This window comes from Fukomys damarensis, unplaced genomic scaffold (genome assembly GCF_012274545.1).
Source record: "Fukomys damarensis isolate Sample0158 unplaced genomic scaffold, DMR_v1.0_HiC HiC_scaffold_36, whole genome shotgun sequence".
NCBI lineage: Eukaryota > Metazoa > Chordata > Mammalia > Rodentia > Bathyergidae > Fukomys > Fukomys damarensis.
In genome coordinates this window covers 49772412-49794042 of record NW_022900948.1, presented here as the reverse complement: position 1 = coordinate 49794042, position 21631 = coordinate 49772412, and the positions used below count along the sequence as shown (strand labels likewise).

The 21631-nt window shown below is 43.8% G+C and overlaps 1 protein-coding gene across 1 annotated transcript in view; it reads right to left on the bottom strand.

Annotated features, from left to right (window-relative positions):
• The window catches only part of Cacna1b (calcium voltage-gated channel subunit alpha1 B), a 181203-nt gene that overhangs the window by 59165 nt on the left and 100407 nt on the right, over positions 1–21631 (bottom strand). Inside the window, exons 21-25 of the mRNA XM_019205196.2 lie at positions 21404–21630; positions 20298–20515; positions 3435–3561; positions 1241–1370; positions 879–938 (exon numbers count right to left, since the gene is read on the bottom strand). Of these exons, the coding sequence (XP_019060741.2) occupies positions 879–938; positions 1241–1370; positions 3435–3561; positions 20298–20515; positions 21404–21630 (762 nt within the window). The remainder of the gene's footprint in view (positions 1–878; positions 939–1240; positions 1371–3434; positions 3562–20297; positions 20516–21403; position 21631) is intronic.

Here is a 21631-nt window from a genome sequence, read left to right as displayed (position 1 = left end):
GGCTCTGCTACTCCTAGCACTGCTTTTTTTTTTCTCCCCCTGATTCTGGGTATTGAATCCAGGGCCTCTGCAGTGAGCTACATGCCTAGCCCTTTTTTAAAATTTTGAGACAGGATTTCATTAAGTCACTAAGTTATCCAGGCAGGGCTTAAACTTGAGATTCTCCTACCTCAGTCTCCCAGAATGCTGGGATCATAGGCACATACCACCACGGTAGGCTTACTGTATGTTTTTCCAATTGCTTCAGCTGTCTCCTTTGAAATGGGAGTCACACTCCAGTGACGTTACTGTATGTTAAACAGCAGGGTAATACATTTATATACCCATTTTAATTCTCCATACATAAAAGTGACCTTGGGTGCATACACCCAGGCACCTCACACCTTGAGCTGCACTGAAGTCGTGAGTATACACACACATGTGCATATCCATTTGCAGTGAATGCACGCCTGTGCAAGCACACATGACAGCCACCTTGTCAGTTGTAGTAAGGGTCACTTTAGGAAGGAAAATGAAGGCTAAAGAGGCATGGTAGACTCGCCTATTGTCCAACACAATACCCTTGAAATTTGGTCTATGGCCTGCACTCCCACAGTCCACCAGCCACCACACTCTCCTAGGTCTCCTTGTCCTCTAACTGCTGTCACATGGCCCCCTCCTCTGGGTGCACCAGGAAACTGGAGAGTTGCTGAGCCTGGGGCACTTATGTTCAGGAGCCAAGCAGCAAGATCAGGAGCCACTGGGGCACCCCAAAGGGCAGCATGGAGCTAGGACTCTCAGAATACATCATGGCACAGAGCAGACACCCTAATCACTGAGCACAAGCCAGTGCACGCCTCAAACACCCTCCACCAGAGGCCTCAGGGACCATGGATTACCTTTATCACCATCTCAAAAGTGAAGACGCCTGTGAAGATGTAATCCATGTACTTCAGAGCCTGCAACCAAAAGGAGGATTACTCTCCAAGGCTGGGCAGGAAGCAGAGCCAGGACCATTCCTGGGGCCCAGCTTTCCCCTAAAGCTCTGAGCAGATGACCATCAGGGGAGCACACTAAGACAGGCTCCTCTCGGGAACCAGGCCCCCACCAATCGCAGCCCTGAATGTGACCCAGAGGAAGGACACAGAAGGGAGGAGGGTGAGGACACAGAACCCCACAGCACACCAGCCTCACAGCCCCGAGAACATGCCCCACGTATCCCCACAGCTGGGTGGCAGGCTTGGCCCGCAGAGCCGCTCACGTTGTTCCTGGATGAGTCTGTCTGCACAGGGTCCTCAGCAGCCAGGGCGATGCTGCTCAGGGCAATGACCACGAGGATGACCATCTCGAAGTACCGCATTGTCACAATGTAATGGCAGAAGCGACGGAGCCTGTAAGGACAGTGCAATGTCGCCACTGGGCCCGCGAACTGGAACACACACCGCCCTCTCCTGCAGGAAGGGCTCTTGCTGTGACACCAGAGAGAACTTTGCCAAGTGTCCCTGAGGTCAGTGGACAGCAACCACTTGACTGTTGGTGAAAGATTCTTGAGGGGCCTAGAGTCAGAGGCCAGCAAATGACAGCCCGCAGGCTTCTCTGTATGTGAATGGGGAGGACAACTGTATCCACCCATTTATCTACTATCTGTAGCCTCAAGTGACACCACTGCCCATCTGGATCTGCAAAACTGGTGCGCTGCAGCAGGTGGAAGATTGGGTTAGAGAGGAGGATTTCAGCACCAGCACTTGCCAAAGGCTCACCCTCAGGATGGTGTCTGTCTGGTCCCTGTGCTGGGTGTGTTCCCAGGCTGCGTGAGAACACACTGCCACACACTTCCTTCTGCTCAGTCACCTGCTGACTCTCACTAGCTTGTTCAACACTCTGGGCATCTGCTGGACACCAGGGGCACAGCAGAGCCCAAGAGAGGCAAATGCCCAGCCTCAGCAAGCTCCACGCCAGCAGGCAGAACACCAGTGAGGAATGCCAAAATACACAGGAGGCTGTGCGATGCTGACAAATGCTACCACACAGCAATAGACAGTGGCCAGGTCAGCAAGGCCAGTCTCCAAGTGGTGGGCAAGAAAGAGCAGCCACACACCAGCGGAGAGGCCAGTCCAGCTCTCCTGCCACAGGCGCTACCTGCTGCCAGCTCCTCCTGCCTTCACCCCTCACCTCCACACCAAACTCTCCGCAGGGACTACCCAGATCAAACGGAGCCAGTCTCTTCCTGGACCACCTACTAAGTAGGCTCCTCTCTCCTGGTCAGGGGGCCCCCAACCATGCATCCATCCCTCCCCTTCTCCTCCGTGCTCCTCAGGGACCACCAAGGTCCTCCCCTGGCTACCCGGTAGCTACTCTTCTCCAGCTTTCCAGCTCAGCTGCTCTGGCTACGTGCAGCTCTGCTTCTACTCAGTGCCCTTCTCTAAGGAACATGAGCTCCTCCTCTGCGCTATCCTCACTTGATGGTTACACTTTGCCTTCCCAGCACACTCAGTCTGTTACCATTTTACTCCTACCCACTAGCATGGCAGGGCTAGCTTCCAACAGTATGTGTGCACGAATGCAAGAAAGGAGGCAGCAGGGAGAGAGGCGAGCGAGGAGGGCCGGGTGAGGACCCAACTGACCCAAGGCCGATCAGCAAGGGGCCCCCTGACACTGCTGTCCTTTGCCCTCCTCCCTGGAGTGGTGTCTGTGTGTCTCAGCTTTCTTCTACCTCTCCCTAGAGTGTTCTGCGACCCCTTCTCAAGTCTTGGCTCTACCTTATTTCTGAGCCCCACCACTGACCTCTCCATTTAGCTTTAGCCCCCAGCAGCCCACATGTCCGCCTCCAACTCATGTTTCTTCCTGGCACTTATTGCTGACATTTTATGTCTCTCGAATTGTCTTGCTTGCTGTCTTTCTCTCCCACCAGCCCAGACTCCCACTCTCTGGGCAAGGACAAGTATTCTTGTCTGTCTCGGTACCAGCACCTAGAATGCTGTTTGCACACAAATATTGTCTGGATTCATGAAAGCACTGGACTGATTAGAGATGACAAACTGTGATAAACATAGGAGGGGACCTACGGTCAACATGTGAACATGCAATGCACACACATGCACACACGGGCAACAGTATGGTGGAAAGGTGGCTGGAGGAAGGTGTTAAATATGACAGGGATAAAGGGGCCCTGTGTGCAACGGAGCTCATGCTGCAGCGCAGGGAGGGGCACAGCTCTAGAGAGTATGCCAGCTCCACCTCAGACAACTCCTGGCGCCTTTGTGTCCTCGTCTACAGGAGGAGGTGATGGGGCGCGCCTCCCGGGACTGCTGGATGGCTAGAGGTACTCAGTGAACAAAGTGTGCAGAGTCCATCCCTGCAGCTGCATAGCCCATGCATGCTGGCTATGGTGTTCGCGTGGGCCCAGCAGTGGATGGACAGGGCAAGAGGAAGCAAGGGCGGGTGTGGAGACTCACAGGTTAGTGGGGCTTAGACAGAACATGGAGCTGTACGGGACAATGGGCCGGGGGCCACTCCTCAGCACATCATCTGCTTCCACTTCCTTCTTCCCCTCTGCTTGGCTTTCCAGGTCCACGTTACCACCTATAAGGACACAGGGCCTCCAAGTTAGGAGCGCAGCACCCATAAAGCCCACATCAGTGTTACACGCAAGCAAGGCAGGCCACCAAGGGAAGAGTGTGTGGCTAAGAACACAATTTCTCCCGGGTAAAACAACTGAGACAGCAAGAATAGAACCCGAGCACTGCCTACCACAGATGCCCAGACAGGCACTTCCTTGCCTCTCACATCGAGGGGTGCAGAGGGAGAGGCACCAGCTGGACACGACTCCCTTGGCGAGGATGCCGTCCCTCCATGAGTGCTAAGCACAATGGAGCCTGGGGGGTCTTTCCCTGTACCTTCTGTGGTCTTGGAGCAGCCCACAGAATCACAGATGTCCCTTTAACTCTCAGTCCAGCCTGACCTGGCCCAGGGCTCCTCCTGCAGCCCCTGCCTGCTGCCCTCACCCCTGGGAGAGGACGGGGCTCCCACACTTTACCACCCCTCCCTGGCTGCTCCTCTGTCCTCTCAGCCCCATACTCAGCTCTGCACCTAAAAACCAAACGCTTTGAGTTAAAATGGCTGTGAGCTTTGCTCCTTTTCTTGGTACATTATGTAGAATCCTCTTATGTCTTTATTTTTGACTATGCTAATGCTTATTTCCGGTCTCATGGGTGACCGAGTTCCTGAGGGACACCAAGGGAGACAGTGCAGTAACCTGAGCCACCTCCTACTGCCCTATCTCATTTAACTTTCTTTTAAGAGAATAAAAGCAAAGAGGATGCTAAGTAGCAAAAATAAGTTAGTCATAAAAGGTTAAATATCACATGGTACTTCTAAATATGAGAGCTCCAAAATATAATCGTAAACAATGTAATGAACAAAATAAAGGGCCACATTAAAGAACAAGGAGGGAATGTTGGCAGAGATGGAAAGGGAACTGGAGAAGGGAAGGAATAAATATGATCAAGATGTGATGTATGTTCATATCAAACCAGGCTGCATGTAATCACTCCATACTGAAAATGTGTACTTATAAAAAATAAAATTAAAAAAGAGCAACAGAAATGAAGGTGCTGGGGCCGGCGATGTAGCTCAGTGGCACCATGCCTGCCTCGCAAGCACAATGTCCTGAGTTTGATTCCCGGTACAGAAAAAAGAAAAAGAAGAGGAAGAGGAAGGAGGAGAAGGAGGAGGAAGAGGAAGAGGAATGGGGGGAGGTGCTTATCCCCAGAGTCTACTGTGAAGACCAAATCTCCAGCCCCTCCCTCACACTGGCCCTCTGGACTCCTGCAAACAGCCTGGAGCCGTAAGCAGAACATGAGAACGGCACACAGCCCTCAGCTCCAGAGCTGAGGCAACCTGCCTGCAAGTGCTCTGAAATCAACCCCTTTTGAAACAAGTACACTACTATCAAATTTCCACGCTGAAAATGTAAATTACATAATCTCCGAGAAAGTAACGGGCAAAACTTTTTTGAAATCTACAAAATTCTAGTCATAAAACATTACCTCTGGAGGAAATAAAGTGTGCATACAAAAGTAAGTAGTCACAAAGTCTTTGTTATAAATTCTCCTCCCAGCCTGGCGTGGTAGTGCACGCCTTTAATCCCAGCACTTGGGAGGCTGAGACACGAGGATCCCTGTTAGTTTGAGACCAGCCTGGGCTACATTAATGAGTTCCAGGTCAGTCTGAACTACACAGTGAGACCCTGTCTCAAAAAAAACTAACTAAATAAATAAATAAATTCTCCTCCCTCTACCCTGTCCCATACTGGGAATTAAACCTGGGGGAGGGGGTGTCTTTGTACTGAGCTACATCCCAGGCCCTTTAAAAAACTTATTTTAAAAAATTTTGAGGCGTGGGGATTACGCTCAGTGGTTCAGCGACCTGCTTTACAAGTGCAAGGTCCCAAGTTCGATCCCCAGTACCAAAAAAAAAAAAAAAATTTTTTTTGAGACAGGATCTCACTAAGTTGTTCAGTCTGGGCTCAAATATGTAATCCTTCTGCTTCAGTCTCAAAGAGTGCTGGGATTACAGGCATGGACAACCACACCTAGCCTGTAATAAATAATATTATTGTGAAAAATTAAAAACATGCAATCGTAGGCCAGCTAAGTAAAATATTCAGTATTTATATGAAGGGCCATACAATGGCTATCAGAAACACCTATGACCTCGCAAGCCCAAGGTCCCAGCGTTCAATCCCTGGTACAAAAAAAAAAAAACCCACCTATGAGAGTTTAAAGGACATTAGATATAAATAAACTGGCAGTTAGGACAGGAGGAACATGGTCCCAACCAAAGAAGCACGAAATGAGAAGCAATAAATTCTCTCCAGGCTGCAGAGTGGGGGCCCACAGTGGCTTTCTGACATCAATCTAAACTTTTTCACTAAACTTTTAACATTTAAAAAAACATTTCTACAATGAGCATATTTTATATTTATTATTTTAAAACTGCACCTTCTCAGACCCCTTTCCAATGACAACAAAACCAAACCAAGAGTACACAGACTCAGAAGAACCAACCTGCACTCACTGTCTGCTGCTCAGAAGACTAACAAAGGCGCCGGTGTCTGGGTGGAACCACCCCTCCTAAGCAGATTTACCGTAACAAAACCCTACAAAAACTGCCACTTCAACGCATAACAAGAAAAAAAGAGGACGGATCAGATCTAGATGAGGAGTGCCACAGACTAAATAAACTCATTGAATTGAAGCAGGCTATTCAAAAGAAAAAAGTGTTGATATTAACAAAAATCAAATCACCAATGAAAGAGGCAAGCAAAATGGCTCACTGCAGAGGAGGAAGAATCTGACTCCAGAAGGCCTGAGGCCAGAGTTCTGGAGCTCCATCACTTGGCTCTGCACCCAACCGGTGCTGTGCCATCTCCCAAGGGGAGACACTGAGGCTGTCCTGAGGAATGGTCTGAGGGAAAACAGGAGCCCTGAGCCCGGCGCTGACTCTCCAGGTCAAACTGCGTCTGAGAAGAGGCCGGGCGGGGTTAGGTGGGCTAACCCCTAAAAAGGACACGCAAATCCTCTAGACAAAACATGTCTCACATTTGGCCCACAGAATGCCCACAGGTTAGGAGAATGGGACAGAATTCAAGACTGGCTTTCCCAAGCCCTCCATGACACAGAAAGAACATCTCCCCTGCATATCCGGAATGACACTATCTAGGCACCACCCACAGCTGAAAAGCAGTCAACCAATGCATGTTCTCTAGGGCTCGCTTACCTCACAAAGCCTCTGCTGAGAAGGGAAGGATGAAGAACAGTCACACGATGAAGGATGTGGCCCCAGAAGCAAGCAGAAACAAGTGAGAAAGCAGGCCAGGGACATGAAGAAGCCATGCCAGGAGAAACCGACAAATCCCTGCAAGGGAAGGGTTAGCTCCCCAGGACACCACAGCTCCTAAATACTCCAAGGCAGACCTGACCTTCAGTCTCAGTGCCGAGTTGTCACAGGCTCAGGGCCACTGCAGGAAGAAACAGACCACAGACCTGTAGTCGTGAGAAATGGCCAATTCCAGGTCTGGGGCAAGCAATGTATAAAACGGTCCTGGAACATACTATCAGAGACAACAACCAGGGTGCTGCTGAAGACTCCTACAGGCACTAGAGGAACACAAAAGCCAACCTGAAAGGGTGGCCCTTGGCCCCGAAGGAACAAATTAAGCATCAGAAGTGACAGTGATTTCTCAGAGGACTGGACTGTATCAATTATATCAAAACTTTCATAATGACATAATCATCTTATTAAATCTCTCACTGTTTATATTTGGAGTCAGCAACTATTTTGAAAGCTTAAAAATAAAAGGACAGAATTAAGCCTATCTCTTGCTTAATACACTATAAACTAAATGTCAAGGTAACCAAACATTTCATGAAGTAAGATCTTCCTTATAAAAAGGTCTAAATAATAAATGCAGAAAGACAGAATTACAAATTCACCATTCTGCAACCTTAGTGATGCCACCACTCTGTTAACTGGAGCCATTTAGGGGGAAGGCTGTGGAGAATCTGATGGAGAACAGATCCAGCTGAACCCACCGATCCACCTTACTATCACCCAGAGAGAGCCCATCCCTGACACGGCCCTTTCGGTCATCATGCTGTGGATGCACCCGCCAGGCGAGAGAGCTGGATGCTTCCCCACTGAGCTTCTGGATGTGAGCTTCTCAGATGGGCGATCTGCTCAACGTCTAGAGACATCCTCAGGTTCTCACAACAAGCAGTGCTGCTTCCATCTAGTGGGTCAAGGCCAGGGGTGCTGCCAACCCTTCTACAATGCACAAGGCATTGCCAACAGGAAGAAAGTAATGCCAAGGTTCAGAAACCCTGCTCTACTCTAATTACCAGTAAACAAGGTGTGGCGAAGACAGAGGAAGGCATGACACAGTCAAACAGATCCGGAATAGAGAAAGTTCTACAGGACAAAAAAACATTGCTTCTTTAACAAATAAATGGCATGAATAAAAGCAGAAGGGAGAAACTGTTGTAAAGAGACTGAGACTGAGCAAATTCAGGTAAGTCTGCATACTGATTCAAACAAAGCTAGAGGGTCAGGGGTTCAGTTCAGTGGTTCCGCTGCCTGCCTTGCAAGGGCAAGGTCCCGAGTTCGATCCCTGGTACGAACAAACGAACAAAAGAAAGGAAGGAAGAAAGAAGTCAAACAAAACAAGTATATAAAGTATTTCTGAGATAAATGATAAGATTTGAACTTAGAATGTATATTAGGCAATGTTAAGGAACCAGTGCTATTGTGATTATGTGAAATCCTTCATGGAGATGCTTACTGGCATACTTATCCTGAACATGATACACAGACAGCAAGTGACATACCGATGGCACTCAACACAGGGACTCTTAAACATTTGTCTCTTCTTTTCCTGCTTCAACTCTCTATGAAAACAAGTTTTATTTATACAGCCATAGAGAGAAGAAAGAGCCACACAAAAGAGTAACAATTTAGACTAACAACTGCCTTCTTAACAGAGCAGAAGGCAGAGGACAATAGAATAGTCTCAATATGCTGAAAGAAAAAAATAAGCTAGTTTCCTTTTCTACACAAAGGAAAACCACTTTTCACAAACAATGGCATAATGGATTATTCAGGCAAAGTAAGAGAATTAACCACTACCAAGCCTTAATCAAACAGATGAGGAAAGATGTTCTTTAAGCAGAAGAGGGAAAAAGAAGAAACCCAAATAATACTCTGAAGTATTGAAATACCAAAAAGAATAATGAAATCAGTAGGAAACAAAAAGGAAGAAAGAAAACACCACATAGACAAAACTCTGCCACCATTTGGAAATTCAAAACCATACCTATGAATCAAATGAGAAGTGGTAATGAAACTTGAAGAAAAAGATTTAAAACAGAAACAATTTTAAAATTTATTGTGTAGAACTAAACTCTTAAAGTTAAACGTAAAACTTAAGACACACTAGCAAAGTGTTGAAAAGCCCAAAGGTCATGGGCTGAATATTCAACTAATAACAGGAGAAAGGATATCACAGTACAGATAAAGAAAGCAAAAGAGAGGAAACAGCAAGAGCAGAAATTAATAAACACAGAACAATGACATGATAAAGAAAGTTAAAAAAAAGACCAAGACTGAGACACTGATGAAATATTTAAAATGATCAACCATTGGGGAAAGGGGCTTTTTAAAGCGAATGAGGAGGGGAAGGTACCAGAAATGTGAAGGTGGGCATAACTATAAACCCAGCAGAAAAACTAGAAGGAGAATACAAACTGGTTCCTATAAACACAGCAGCCCTTCCACTCATACTTTTGTCCTCCATAAGCTGTCTACACCCTATAGCAGATAAGAAGATTAAACTTGAATTTATGTGAAGTAAGGAGACAAACATCTGAGACTCGCAATGTTAGGCAGGGACAGGATGCAGGAGAGAAGAGTGGAGCCAGGTAGGGACAGTAATCTGAATATGGACATCAGCCAGCATTCACCCTGGAGGAGAAGTCCCACCCCCGTATGCCATCCTTTCTCAGTAGAGAAATACTGAAAACAAGTCTGGACCCAGGTAGTCCAGACCACTGGGCCTGGACACCACTAGGCCAACAGAAGGGACTTGGGAAGTACCTGGGACTAGAGTTGGCCAACCTGGCCCCTGCTTCAAAGAAAAGAGAATCTGCAAGAGGAAAGGCCCTGTGTGGCTCTGTAGGAAGATGCCAGTGGGCCGAGGTCGGGGGAACTGTAGGTGGTGGTCAAGGGCAATGCAGAGGTATGATCTTACCAAAGAATGAGAACCAGACAGACCCAACCCCCAGTATCCAAAGAATCAGATTTCATTCCACTAATAGGAAAGGGCACTCAAACCGGAAAGCAAGTGGACTACCCAAACCTTTCCCCTGTGCTCCACAGAACCACACATAATTGCTAGTGCAGGAAAATTCAGCACATTTTATCTTTATCTGAAAGAAAGAATTCGACATCCATATAAAGCTTCTGTAGGAAGAAACAAAATGGAGATGAAAACTAGTCAGCTAAAGAAACAGTACACACACACACCTATAAAGCAGGGAAAAGCTAATACAATTTTCCAACATGAAATGAATATAATTATAAAAGCAACTGCTACTAAGAAAGAAGCCTACAAATTAGACTTGAATGTTCAAAATAAAGATAGGTGAAAAAATAAATAAATAAATAAAGATGGGTGTACAATTGAGAGATGTGAGCTGATCAAACTCAAAGAAAAACTGCAGGTAAGGACAAAATCATCTCAGAAATGAAATAGACAAAATTATTTCATAAAGCTCAAGGAGTCGAATAAAGAACAACATGACTAAAAGTGTAGCAAGAATTAAAGAAGATACGAGTGAAATAAGCCAAGAGGAAAAAATATGAAACAAGGAATGAGATTTAAAAACTATGAGAAGGGCCAGGGATTTGGCTCAGTGGTTCCCGCCACCTGCCTCGCCGCATAAGGACCTGAGTTGGATCCCTAGTACCAAAAAATATATATATAAAAACAATGAGAAAAAAACAAAACAAAAAACAATTAGGTTGCATAGAAGACATAATAAATCCAACATATATAAAACTGGGATGTCTGATATGAAAAAATGAAAACCATAATCCCAGAAATTTTTTCTGACATTAAATAACAACTATCAATCAAATTTTGACAAAATGTCAAAGTAATTCAATGGGAAGGGGACACTGTTTAACAGACTGTAATAAGCATCTATAAATAAAACCATAAAGAAATATTGACTCAAGACTTCAGCTTCTGCAAAGACAGAGTAGAATCATTCTACCCCATTCATCCCACTAAGTACAACCACATATATCTGATCCTTGGACATCATCTATATGGTAAACATAAGATTCTGACAGATAAGCGGAGGTGGATTGGCTGGGGAACCTTGGGACCCAAGGAATGACACAACAATACATCTTTGTTTTCTGGTTTTCTCTTATACCTCACATACCCCAGACCTGTGCTATGGAAGCCAACAACTCATAAATACCAAAAGGTTTAGATTTTGTAAACTGCCTGCAGCTCTCCCACATGATGTGGGACCCAAACCGCTATGTAACCCCTAGTTAGCCAGCATATAGCAGCACACATTTCTTTCTACCCAGCTCCAAGATAAGATTAAAACAGTGTATGGAAGCCTGGTACCAGCAAACAAGATAGCAACTCAAGGCCTTGTTAGAACAGAACAGCCTGAGGTCTGGAGATGAAAGGCCAGGTGCACCGCATAGCTGACTCCGTTAGACAGACGGCAGAAAACCGACCCCCTGACCCCTGGCCCACTTGCTGTGCTTGCCATCCTCTTCCCTTGCCTTTAAGAAACTGTGCTAAGCCCTGTGCTGGGCCTCTCTGAGCTGCCAAGTACTGAGAGTGCTGTCTGGCCAGACTAACAAAGGTCTATTCACCAACGAGCCTGGTGTGTTCCTTCCTGGGTGACTCCCACTGTGCCTCGAGCTCCCAGAGCCTCGCTAAAGGTCCCAACATTTTGGAGGCCCTTTGGGCTGTTCAAAGCTCCCAGAAGTAAGGCCCTGGGTCTTGCATCTGGAGCCATCGTTGGGCTATAGGACTCAGCATTGTGAGGGCCCTTTCGGCTGTTCACACTCCTCGGAGTAGAAGTGAGACTTTAGGTCTTTTTTTTTTTTCCAGCTTTAATTGAGTTTATTGGTACATTTTAGGGATACAGTACAGTTACATTCATTGTTGGGATCTTGTACCTCTACATGACAAGTCTTGATTCTCATTTTTTCCCCTTACCTCTGCCCTCCCTTCACCCCCTCCTCCCTTCCCCATCTACAAACACTTTATTTTCATCTTTTCATTCTCTCACATTTTTTTCTTTTCCCTTTTTACTCTTCCCCTACCCATCCCACCTTCCCTACACCTTTAGCTCCTTTCTTCCCATTTCTAAATAGGTCTTACAATGAAAGGACTAGGGGAAGGACCACTCAGCAGGATGGAGGTGTTAGAGGCACTAATCACTGTTCTACAGCCCAATTTCATAGCAAAGCTGTACCCTCAAGGAAGGGCCCCACGCTTCTGTCCCACACCACCTACAAACATAAGTCTATATTGGGGTGGAACCAGAGAGAGCCAAGCAGGAGTAGGGACTCTCATCCACACAGTGGTAACACGATTCCCAGCCCACTCAATGCCAGTAAAGACCACAGGGAGCCCCAACTTTGAGCCTCACCAATAGTAGGGAGGCAACACTTCCCTACCAGTCATAGTAAGTCCTAGTAGAAAGCCAGGACTTCTACTATGAATCAGAGGTAATGGGGCCAATCCTGTGTGTTAGTGGCAGTCTTGTGGGAACAGTGACATGGCCTCTTACCTCTCCCAGTAAGACTGTATAAGGGAGGCCTTGTGGGGAACTAGGCCTCCCACCCTAACCCAGCAGTATGAGGAGCACCCTCTGACTGGGTATAATGGAGGTCATGCAAAGAAGCTATTCTTCTACCCAAACCCCCAGCCCTTCCCCTGGCAGAGTGGTGACACAGCAGACAGTTAAAATGGAAGATCTAAATAATGTAACATCAAAGCACCTAAATTTCAATCAAAACCATTTATTGGACCAAGAACCAGGAAATCATCCTGAATGAGAGAAGAGGAACAATATGACCAGGATAAAACTGAGGTCAGAATTACTGACAATAGTGCTATAAGTACCATCACAAAAAATGCTCAACAGGCAACTGAAAATACACTTTAAACAAATAGAAACAGACAATTTCATTAAAGAAACAGAAGCTAACAAAAAGTTTACAACTGAAAAATACAATAACTGAAATTAAAAACTCAATAGATGAGCTTAGCTGAAGAATGGAGAGACAGGAAGAATCGGTGAACTGAAGAACAAATTATCTATTCTGAACAACAAAGAAAACAGACTGGAAAAAAGTCAACATGCACAGAAGCTTTTGGGGGTATAACAAAAGATCTAACATCTGTGTCATCAGAAGTTTGGAATAAAAAAGAAAAGGGGCAGAGCTACAGAAGTATTTATTCAAAGACATAATGGATGAAACATGTCCTATTCTGGCCAGAGACATTAACCTACAGATTCAAGAGGTTGAATGAACCCCAAATAGGATAAACTTGAAGATAACCATGCCAAAAATACACTGTGCTCACACTTCTGAAATACAAAGACAAAGAAAATAACCTTGAAAGCAGCGAGAGAAACATCTTACCTATAGGAAGAAAACAATTCGAATGACAGTGGATTTCTCATCAGAAACCATGGAGCTCAGAAGGAAGAGGCACAGGTTTTTTTCAAGTGCTGAAAAAAAAAGAACTGTCAACCCAGAATTCTATACCTAGAAGAAATACCTTTCAGGAAAGCAGGGAAATCAAGACATTCTCTGATGAAGGAGAACTATGAGGACCTGTCCACTGCAGACCTAAACTAGAAGAATAGCTAAGGAAGGTGCTCCAAATGAAAAATAAATAGTGAAGAAAGAAATATTGGAAAAGCAGGAAGAATAACAGGAAAAAATGATTTAACTTTCCTTCTCTCTGAAGTTTTCTAAATTATGTTTCCAGCGAAATTAAAAGTCACAACACAATATGATTCTACAAGTATGCAGAGGAAACTAAATTATAAATTGGGGAAGAAAATGGGGGATACAGAGGTAAAGTTTTTATGCCGCACTCAAACTCGTAAAATGATGACAACAATAAGCTGGGTAAGTTATGCAAGTATAATATAATACTTAAAAGAACCACTAAAAAAATCTATACAAGAGATATACTCAAACATACTACAGATAGGGCCAGGGATGTAGCTCAATGGTGCCACACCTGTTTGGCAAGCATGTGGTCCTGAGTTCGATCCTCAGGTACCACAAAAAAAAACACAAAAATACAGACAAATCAAAATGAAACTCTAAAATATGTTCCAATAACACACAAAAAGGCAGGAAAAAGAAACCAGAAAAATTAAAAACAGAACAAACAGAAAATAAAAACAGAATGACAAACTTAAGCTCTAATCTATCGATAGTTACACTAAATGGTCTAAATACGCCAAGTAAAAGAGCTAACACACGTGGATTAAAAATACAACCTGATTACATGCTATCCTCAAGAAACACACTTCCAATATAACCAAATGCCTAAGCTTAAAAGATGAAAAAAGATATATCATGCAAATATTAATCAAAAGAAAGCAATAGTAGATATATTCATAGAAGGTAAAATATACTTCAGATCAAAGAAAATTACCAGCTCCAGAGAAGAATGTCACACAATGAGAGAGCCATTCCACCAAGACAAATACAAAATGTGCATGTTCTCAACAACAGGACTGAAAATATATGACATAATACCTTACAGACTGAAAGCCGAAGCAGACATATCCACATTTAGGGCTGGAGACTTGAACATCTTTCTCCACAATTGATAGACAGAAAACACTATACATTCGGAAAAACTCATCTACACCATCAAGCAACAGAACCTAACTGGCACTTAAAAAATGTTCCACCCAAAAACAGCAGAACACATGTCCTTGTCCAACACTCATATCTTGGCCACAGGATAAACTAACACAATTTTTTAAAACAATAATAATACAGATTATGTTTGCAGATCACAAAATGATCAAAACTAAAAGTCAATAATAGAAAGTCAACAAAAAAGTTTCCAAATACTGTACTTGGAAACTAAATTACACGCTTCTAAGTAATTAATCCATGAGTTAAAGAGAAAGTCTCAAGGACATTTTAAAAACTGAAAAAAAAAGTAAAATATATCACATGATCACCCAGCATAGAGCAGAGCAGTGCCAAGAGGGAAATTTAGAGCACTAAATGTTTACATTGTACAAGAGGAAAAGACACAAATCAATAATTTAAGCTCCTACTTCAAGAAACTAAAAAGGAGAAAAATAAGCATAAAGTAAAATAAGATTATAGAGTAAAAATTAAATGTAACTGAAAACAAAAATAATACAGAAAAAATAAATGAAACAAGAATCCAGTTCTTTAAAAATATCAATAAAATTAGCAAATTTACAGCAAGACTAACAAAGAAAAAAGAGAGAAGACAAAAAATTACCATAGCAGGAATGAATGACAAAGGGGCTACTGCTACACACAGCGGGGAGGAAACACAACACACAACCACAAGACACACAATGCGACAACCACAGTGAGATACACTGCGTTTTCAGAAAGTACAAACTATTTCAGGTCACCCAATATAAAACAGAAAGCACAGTCTAATAACTGCAAAGTAAGTTGAATATTTTAATTTAAAAATTCTAAAAAAAGAAATGTTTCTTTGGAAAATTCTACCAAATATCTAAGAAAAAAGTAACACCAATTAAAAATAATCTATTCTGGAAAACAGAAGAGAGAACAATTCTATTAAATTCAAAACACTGCACAGATCCAGTACTGCTCTGATACTTAAGCCAGACAAGGACAGTACCAAAAAAAAAAAACCCAAGATATAGACCAATATCCCTCATAAATTTGGGTTAAAACTCCTTAACAAAGTATAAGAAATAGAACTGGGCAACATATAGAAATAATTACGCACAATAACCAATAAAGTTTAGAGCACATGATTATATAAACTGATACAGAAAATCATTTAACAACATTCAACCATTAATGATAAAAACTCAGTTCTTTTTATTAAATAGACTTGGAAAAAAACTCGGATAAAAAGAGGAATGAAGAAGAATTTTGTCAACTTGATAAAGGACAGCTACAAAAATAAAAAAATAAACATGTACAGGTAACATCATACTAAAATTATGGAAAATGATGGTCCTTCCCAGAAAACAGGAGCAGGGAGTGTCCATCCTCACCATCGCCGCCAGCACAACAGAGCAGAGGGGATAAAAGCCCGTGTGGCAGAAAGGGTAAAACAAAGTCACATATTTGCAGATAATTCTCTAGGTTAAAAAACCCAAGTGATCTATAAAGACATACCTTGGGCAAATATGAACCAAAAACAAATCACTTACTTAAAAATTTTATTAAGATTAAGATATCAAATATTCAAGATCTATAGAATACAATTAAATTAGAGATCAGAGGAAAATCCATATACTTAAATGTAATAAAAAGTAAAGAATAAAATATCTAACTCAAGAAATAGAAGGAACAATAAAGTAAAATGAAGCAGAAAGGAAATAATAAAGACAAAATGGAAAGTCATGATTTTAAAAACCACAGAATTAATGATTTTCATTTTAAAAAAGTCTATAAAACACATAAACTATTAGATAATCTAGTCAAGCAAAAAAAGGGGGGGGCAACACAAAAATACATAGACTAAAAGTGACAAGGAAAAAACACTAAACCAGTGGGATACTACCAGAAACAAAACAAAATAAAAATCAAGCCACTTCTTCGCACAGTTTATATAAATAAATAGAAAACCTAAATCAAATGGATAATTTTTAAAGGAAATATAATTTACCAACCTCATCTCAGGAGACTGCAATGTTTAAACAGACCAATGTCCATAGAGAAATAGAGAAATTACTAAAGAATTACCCTACAAAAAAGCAGGCATACCCAATTTCACAAAAGAAGACTACCATGTATCTAAAGACCATATAATTACAATGGTTCTTTTTTTGGTTTGGTTTTGGTTTTGGTTTTTTTTGAGACAAGGTCTCACTATACCTCAGACTGGCCTTGAACTCGAGGCAATCCTACTGCTTTGGCCTCCCAAATGCTAGGATTACAGGTGTGTGCCACCACCCACCTAATGGTTCTTGAACTATCCCAGAGCACAAGAAAAGACAAAAGATTCCAATTCTTTTTACTAACCAGTAATTGTTATATCCCACAGAATAGCTCCTCAGTTTGCTAGTAGGGGTCTTCTAATTTTCCATATTGCAAACTTACAATCTTGCAAAACTGTCTCATTATAATCCTTTGGAGTTTGGGGGCTGATATTAAAGTAGGGAAAATGTGTACAACACTGAAAGTCAATACAGCCTTTTAAACAAAGTAACACTGTACTCAGGCAAAAGTGCAAATTCTCCTGGTAAATTATCAGAATCATGTATAGTTGTTTTTCAAAAGTTCAATAGTTTCAATAGAGGAGGTGTTCAAAGCAATCACTTTTAATAGCTATTTTAACTGATCAGGAAAAAATGTTATTCATGTTATGTCCTAATATGATACTCTGCGGCTTTTCAATATTTAACTATGCTTTAGTTATATTTAGGAAATTGGGGATTTTGAGTTGACATGTAATACATCATAATCTGTTAACATCTAAAGAAATGGGAAAGGGCTAGGGGTGTAACTCAGTGGTAGAGCACTTAACTAGCATGTGAGGCTCTGGATTCAATTCTAAGTACAAATGGAACGGAATGAAATGGAATATGAAATGAAACAATTTATAGAAATTCAGAACATCTGATTTTTAGGACTGGAGTAGTGAAGCTGAGCAAAAGCATGTTATCTTAAACCTTATGTTTAAACACAATATGAGGAAGCTATAGAACAAAACTCACAGCATCAGTCCAGGTATCTTACATAAAATACGAAACAGAATGCAACAGTATATTAAAAATAAGTATAATAGGGGCCGGGGATTTAGCTCAGCAGTTCAGTGGCCTGCCTTGCAAGTGCAAGGACCCGAGTTCAATCCCTGGTACCAAAATAAATAAATAAATAAATAAATAAATAAAATAACCAAATGAGGTTTATTCTAAGGTTACAAAGATAGTTCAACATAAGGAATTTCACTGCTATATTATCTCCATATTTATGGGAAAAATATAATCTCTATGGTTACTGAAAACAACAACAAAATTCAACATCTTTGCTAGATAAAACACTTACTGATATAAAATACCATAACGTGATTCTACATGCACAAGGCCCTACAGGCCCCACACCAGAATTCATAATTTACTATTGTCAGAAACAAGGTAATGATACCCACTACCTTATCAGCACAACTAATAATAAGAGGCCTAAGACATGGAAAGGAAAAGTTAGAGCTTTATTCATTGATGTTTTGACAACTGACTTCAAAAAAACAAAGAGAATCAACACTAAAACTAATAAGCAATTTCAGGACTCAAAAAAAGTAGGAAGATATATAATTAACATACAAACATCAATAGACTAGATTTTTGCTTCTAGTAGAAGTAACAGCAAGGATCAGGTTAATCCCCAGCCCCAAAAAACAACAATCAAAAATACCAAATAGTCAGAGACTAAAAAGCTAAGTCACAGACCGGGATAAATAATATACTTGTAAAACATGTCTAATAAATACTTGCATATAACATATACAAAGAATTCTTCAAATTCAGCAGTTACAAAACATACAACCCAATTTAACAGTGGGCAAAGACCAGAATGGGAACCTCACCAAAGAAGACATACAGATATAACTAAGACAGTAAAAGATGCCCAATATCGTATGTCCTTAGGAAACTGGAAATTAAAACAAGATACCACTGTACAGTTAAACAGAATGGCTAAAATCCAAATCACCGATAACACCAAATGCTGATGGGAGTGTGGAGCAACAAGAAGTCTCATTCACTGCTGGTGGAAATGCAATGATGCAGCCATTCTAGAAGACAATTTGGTAATTTCTTCAAAAATAAACATGGTCGAAGCAGGGCATAGTGGTGCACGCCTGCAATCCCAGCACTTGGGAGGCTGAGGCAGGAGGATCACTGTAAATTCAAGACCAGCCTGGGCTATGTAGTGAGTTCTGCAGCAGTCTCAACTACGTAGTGAGACCCTGTCTCAAAAAAAAATTTTTTTAAATAAACATGGTCGGGCTGGGGATTTAGCTCAGTGGTGCTACCAGCTTGCCACACATGTGCAAGGACCTGAGTTCGAACCCTGGTGCCAAAAATAAAAAAATAAACATAGTCTTAGCATACAATTCAACAATCATGCTCTTAGGTATTTAACCCAATGAGTTAAATATGTATGTCCACACATGAATAAAGCAGTTTTATTCGTAATTACCAAAAGCGAAGTAGGCATGATATCCTCCAATAGGTAAATGGATAAACAAACTGTGGTATATCCAGACAATGGATTTTAACTCAATGCTAAAAAGAAATACGCTATCCAGCTACACAGTGAAATACAGGAACCTTGAGTGCATGCTGCCAAGTGAAAGAAGTCAGTTTGAAAAGGCTGCGTATCACATGACTGCACCAATCAGTACTCTGGAAGAGGCAACATTCTAGTGGTTGCCAGCAGGGATGGAGTGCAAGGGGATACACACAGGGTGGAGAGGGGCCACATCTGGGCTCCTGCGGACAAAAACCGGGTGGGGACCTGGGCCCATCCTCTAGCTAATCCAGAGGGAATCGGATAAGGAGTCTGACAAGAAAAAAAATGACTTGTGCCCATGAAAAATGAAGCAAGAAAATGGACTATGATCAGTTTTCTTCCAAGGAACCTAAGATGGAAGGCAGGCTATGTAGCCAATCTCCACCCGCTTCCGCTGTTTCACCTAGGATCATGCACTGGGCTACAGTTCCTCGGGCCTGAGCAGAAGGACCAGGTCTGTCACAATGTCCATGTGTGGCTGCAACTGCAAATATGGGCACGGATGGGTCAAGCTCACTTGGTCTGCTCGCCAGCTACAGACTGTGCTGGCCTTTGTTTGGTCTCCCCTGTGCCCTCAGAATGGTTTCTCCTTGGTGCTCGTGAGATGCTCACACACCTTCCCCACTGTGGAAGGAGCCCAGATTTGTTACCTGCAGGTCTCTTCCTACTAGACTGGTTGGTTCGCCTGCTCAGCTGGGGTGGTAGGCACATGTGACAGTTAGGGAGGGAAGAAAGGGCAGTTCAGGCAAAGTCCTCGGGAAGCCTCAAAGAAGCACCTTGGGAGCACATGAGCGGATAGGACAACCTCCTCCTGCCCACCAGCTCTTGTCCCTAGTCAAGGCAGCGGTCATAGTCTTTAGCAGCTTTTACGCAACTATAAATGCTCAAGACAGTTTTGTGGTCTGTCACTGATGATACTACTTCCCTCCTCTGTGTTCCAGCACTCTAACACAGTGCCTGGCATTAGCTGGCGACTCAGAAACATTTCTGGAAGGAAAGAAAAGGAAGCTTAACCTTCAGTTACCTCTGGATCACTAGAAAGTCAAGTAGTATCAAAGGACAGATGCTGAAGCAAAGGACTTTCTCTCCAGCTCAGAGAACAATGCAAAGAGGCAAACTGGCTCCACAGGAGCTACTGGGGAGCAGGTGGGAAGGGTAGCTGGACCTGCACAAAGTGGCCCTTGCCAGGATGCAGTGATACTCACTGGGAACGGCCGTGGTCTCCCCAGCAGGGCCTGTCAGAGTCACTGGGGCATGCTCAGTGGTGCTTGGGTCTGAGGGTTGACTGCCCATCCGAGTGACATTCCGCTGATTATCTGCATCCTCTGGTTGTTCCTCCACCTTCTGGAGACAGGTGCTGGGCAGTGTGAGCACAGGGTCCATACCCATCACCCCACCGGCCTCCAGGTCACTGTGAGGGTCCCTGCAACCACGAATGTACATCAGAGCTTGAGCAATCTCAAACTATTCAATCTGCAACATCTAGCTCCTTATACTCTATACCCGTTCAGCCCATCTTCTGCTGTTCTGCCATTTTGTATTGTTTCTACCATCCTGCACTTCTGTCTTCAGATCCAAAAGGCACGTATGGGGCCGATTCATCTTCCTGTTCCTGGCACAAAGTCACACACTGCTGGCACCACCTTATCCATAATCAGACACACAGACACAAAGAAGGAAATACCTAGAATAGAACTGCCTGCAGAGTGAGGAAGTCTAGAGCAGGATGCTTCCCTGGGCCACCCCACCAGGTGTCCCACCAGGCCAAAGGCCCAGCTCAGAACTCTGCACACAAAGACAGGGCCCTCAGCTGCCTGGTCTTCAGCTGCGGCTTCCACCTAAGCTTGTCCTGCTTGGTGTGTGGAGATGCTGGCCTCAGCCTCTAGGCTCCCAGCCCCAGGCCTCCTGAAGACTCAGGTGGCCTGGGAACCTTTCTGTCACAGCCACACAGCCACACAGCCCAGCCCCCTCCAGGTGTACCACCCTGCCAGCACCCCTCAGGCTTAGGCCATTCTGTTCTTCCCTGTCAGTGCACCCCAAACACAACAGCTTTCCCCGAAGCCCTCTGTTCCTTGGGGTAGCTTAAAATGATGCCCGAAGTTTGCTGAGCGTACTCTGTGCCAAGCAGCTTTGAGCATTTGGCCAGGGAGGGGCCGACAGCAGCAGTAAGGGCTGCCTGCCCTGGTCATCCTGGCCCATCGGCTAGGACAGTGGGGGCATCACCCGGGCCAACCCTTCCCTTCGTGATACAAGAGGGCCCTGACTCCTAGTCCCCACCCATCACCAGGCCTGCTCCAGGCCGCTTACATACTTGGGCTGGTGGTTCCGGACCTCCTTGTCCCCTTCTGGGGCCTCGCCCTCTTTCTCCACTGCCTCCTGCATGGGCGGTGCCTTGTGCCGTGCTCGGTGCCGGCGCCCAGGCTCCTCACCACTTTCCGCCTCCTTGAGCCCTGCACGGGGCCCCCGGTGCCGTGCTCGTCGCTCGCCCTTGGTCACAGGTCCGTCCTTGTCCTTGCTTGGGTCGGGGCCGTGCCGGTGC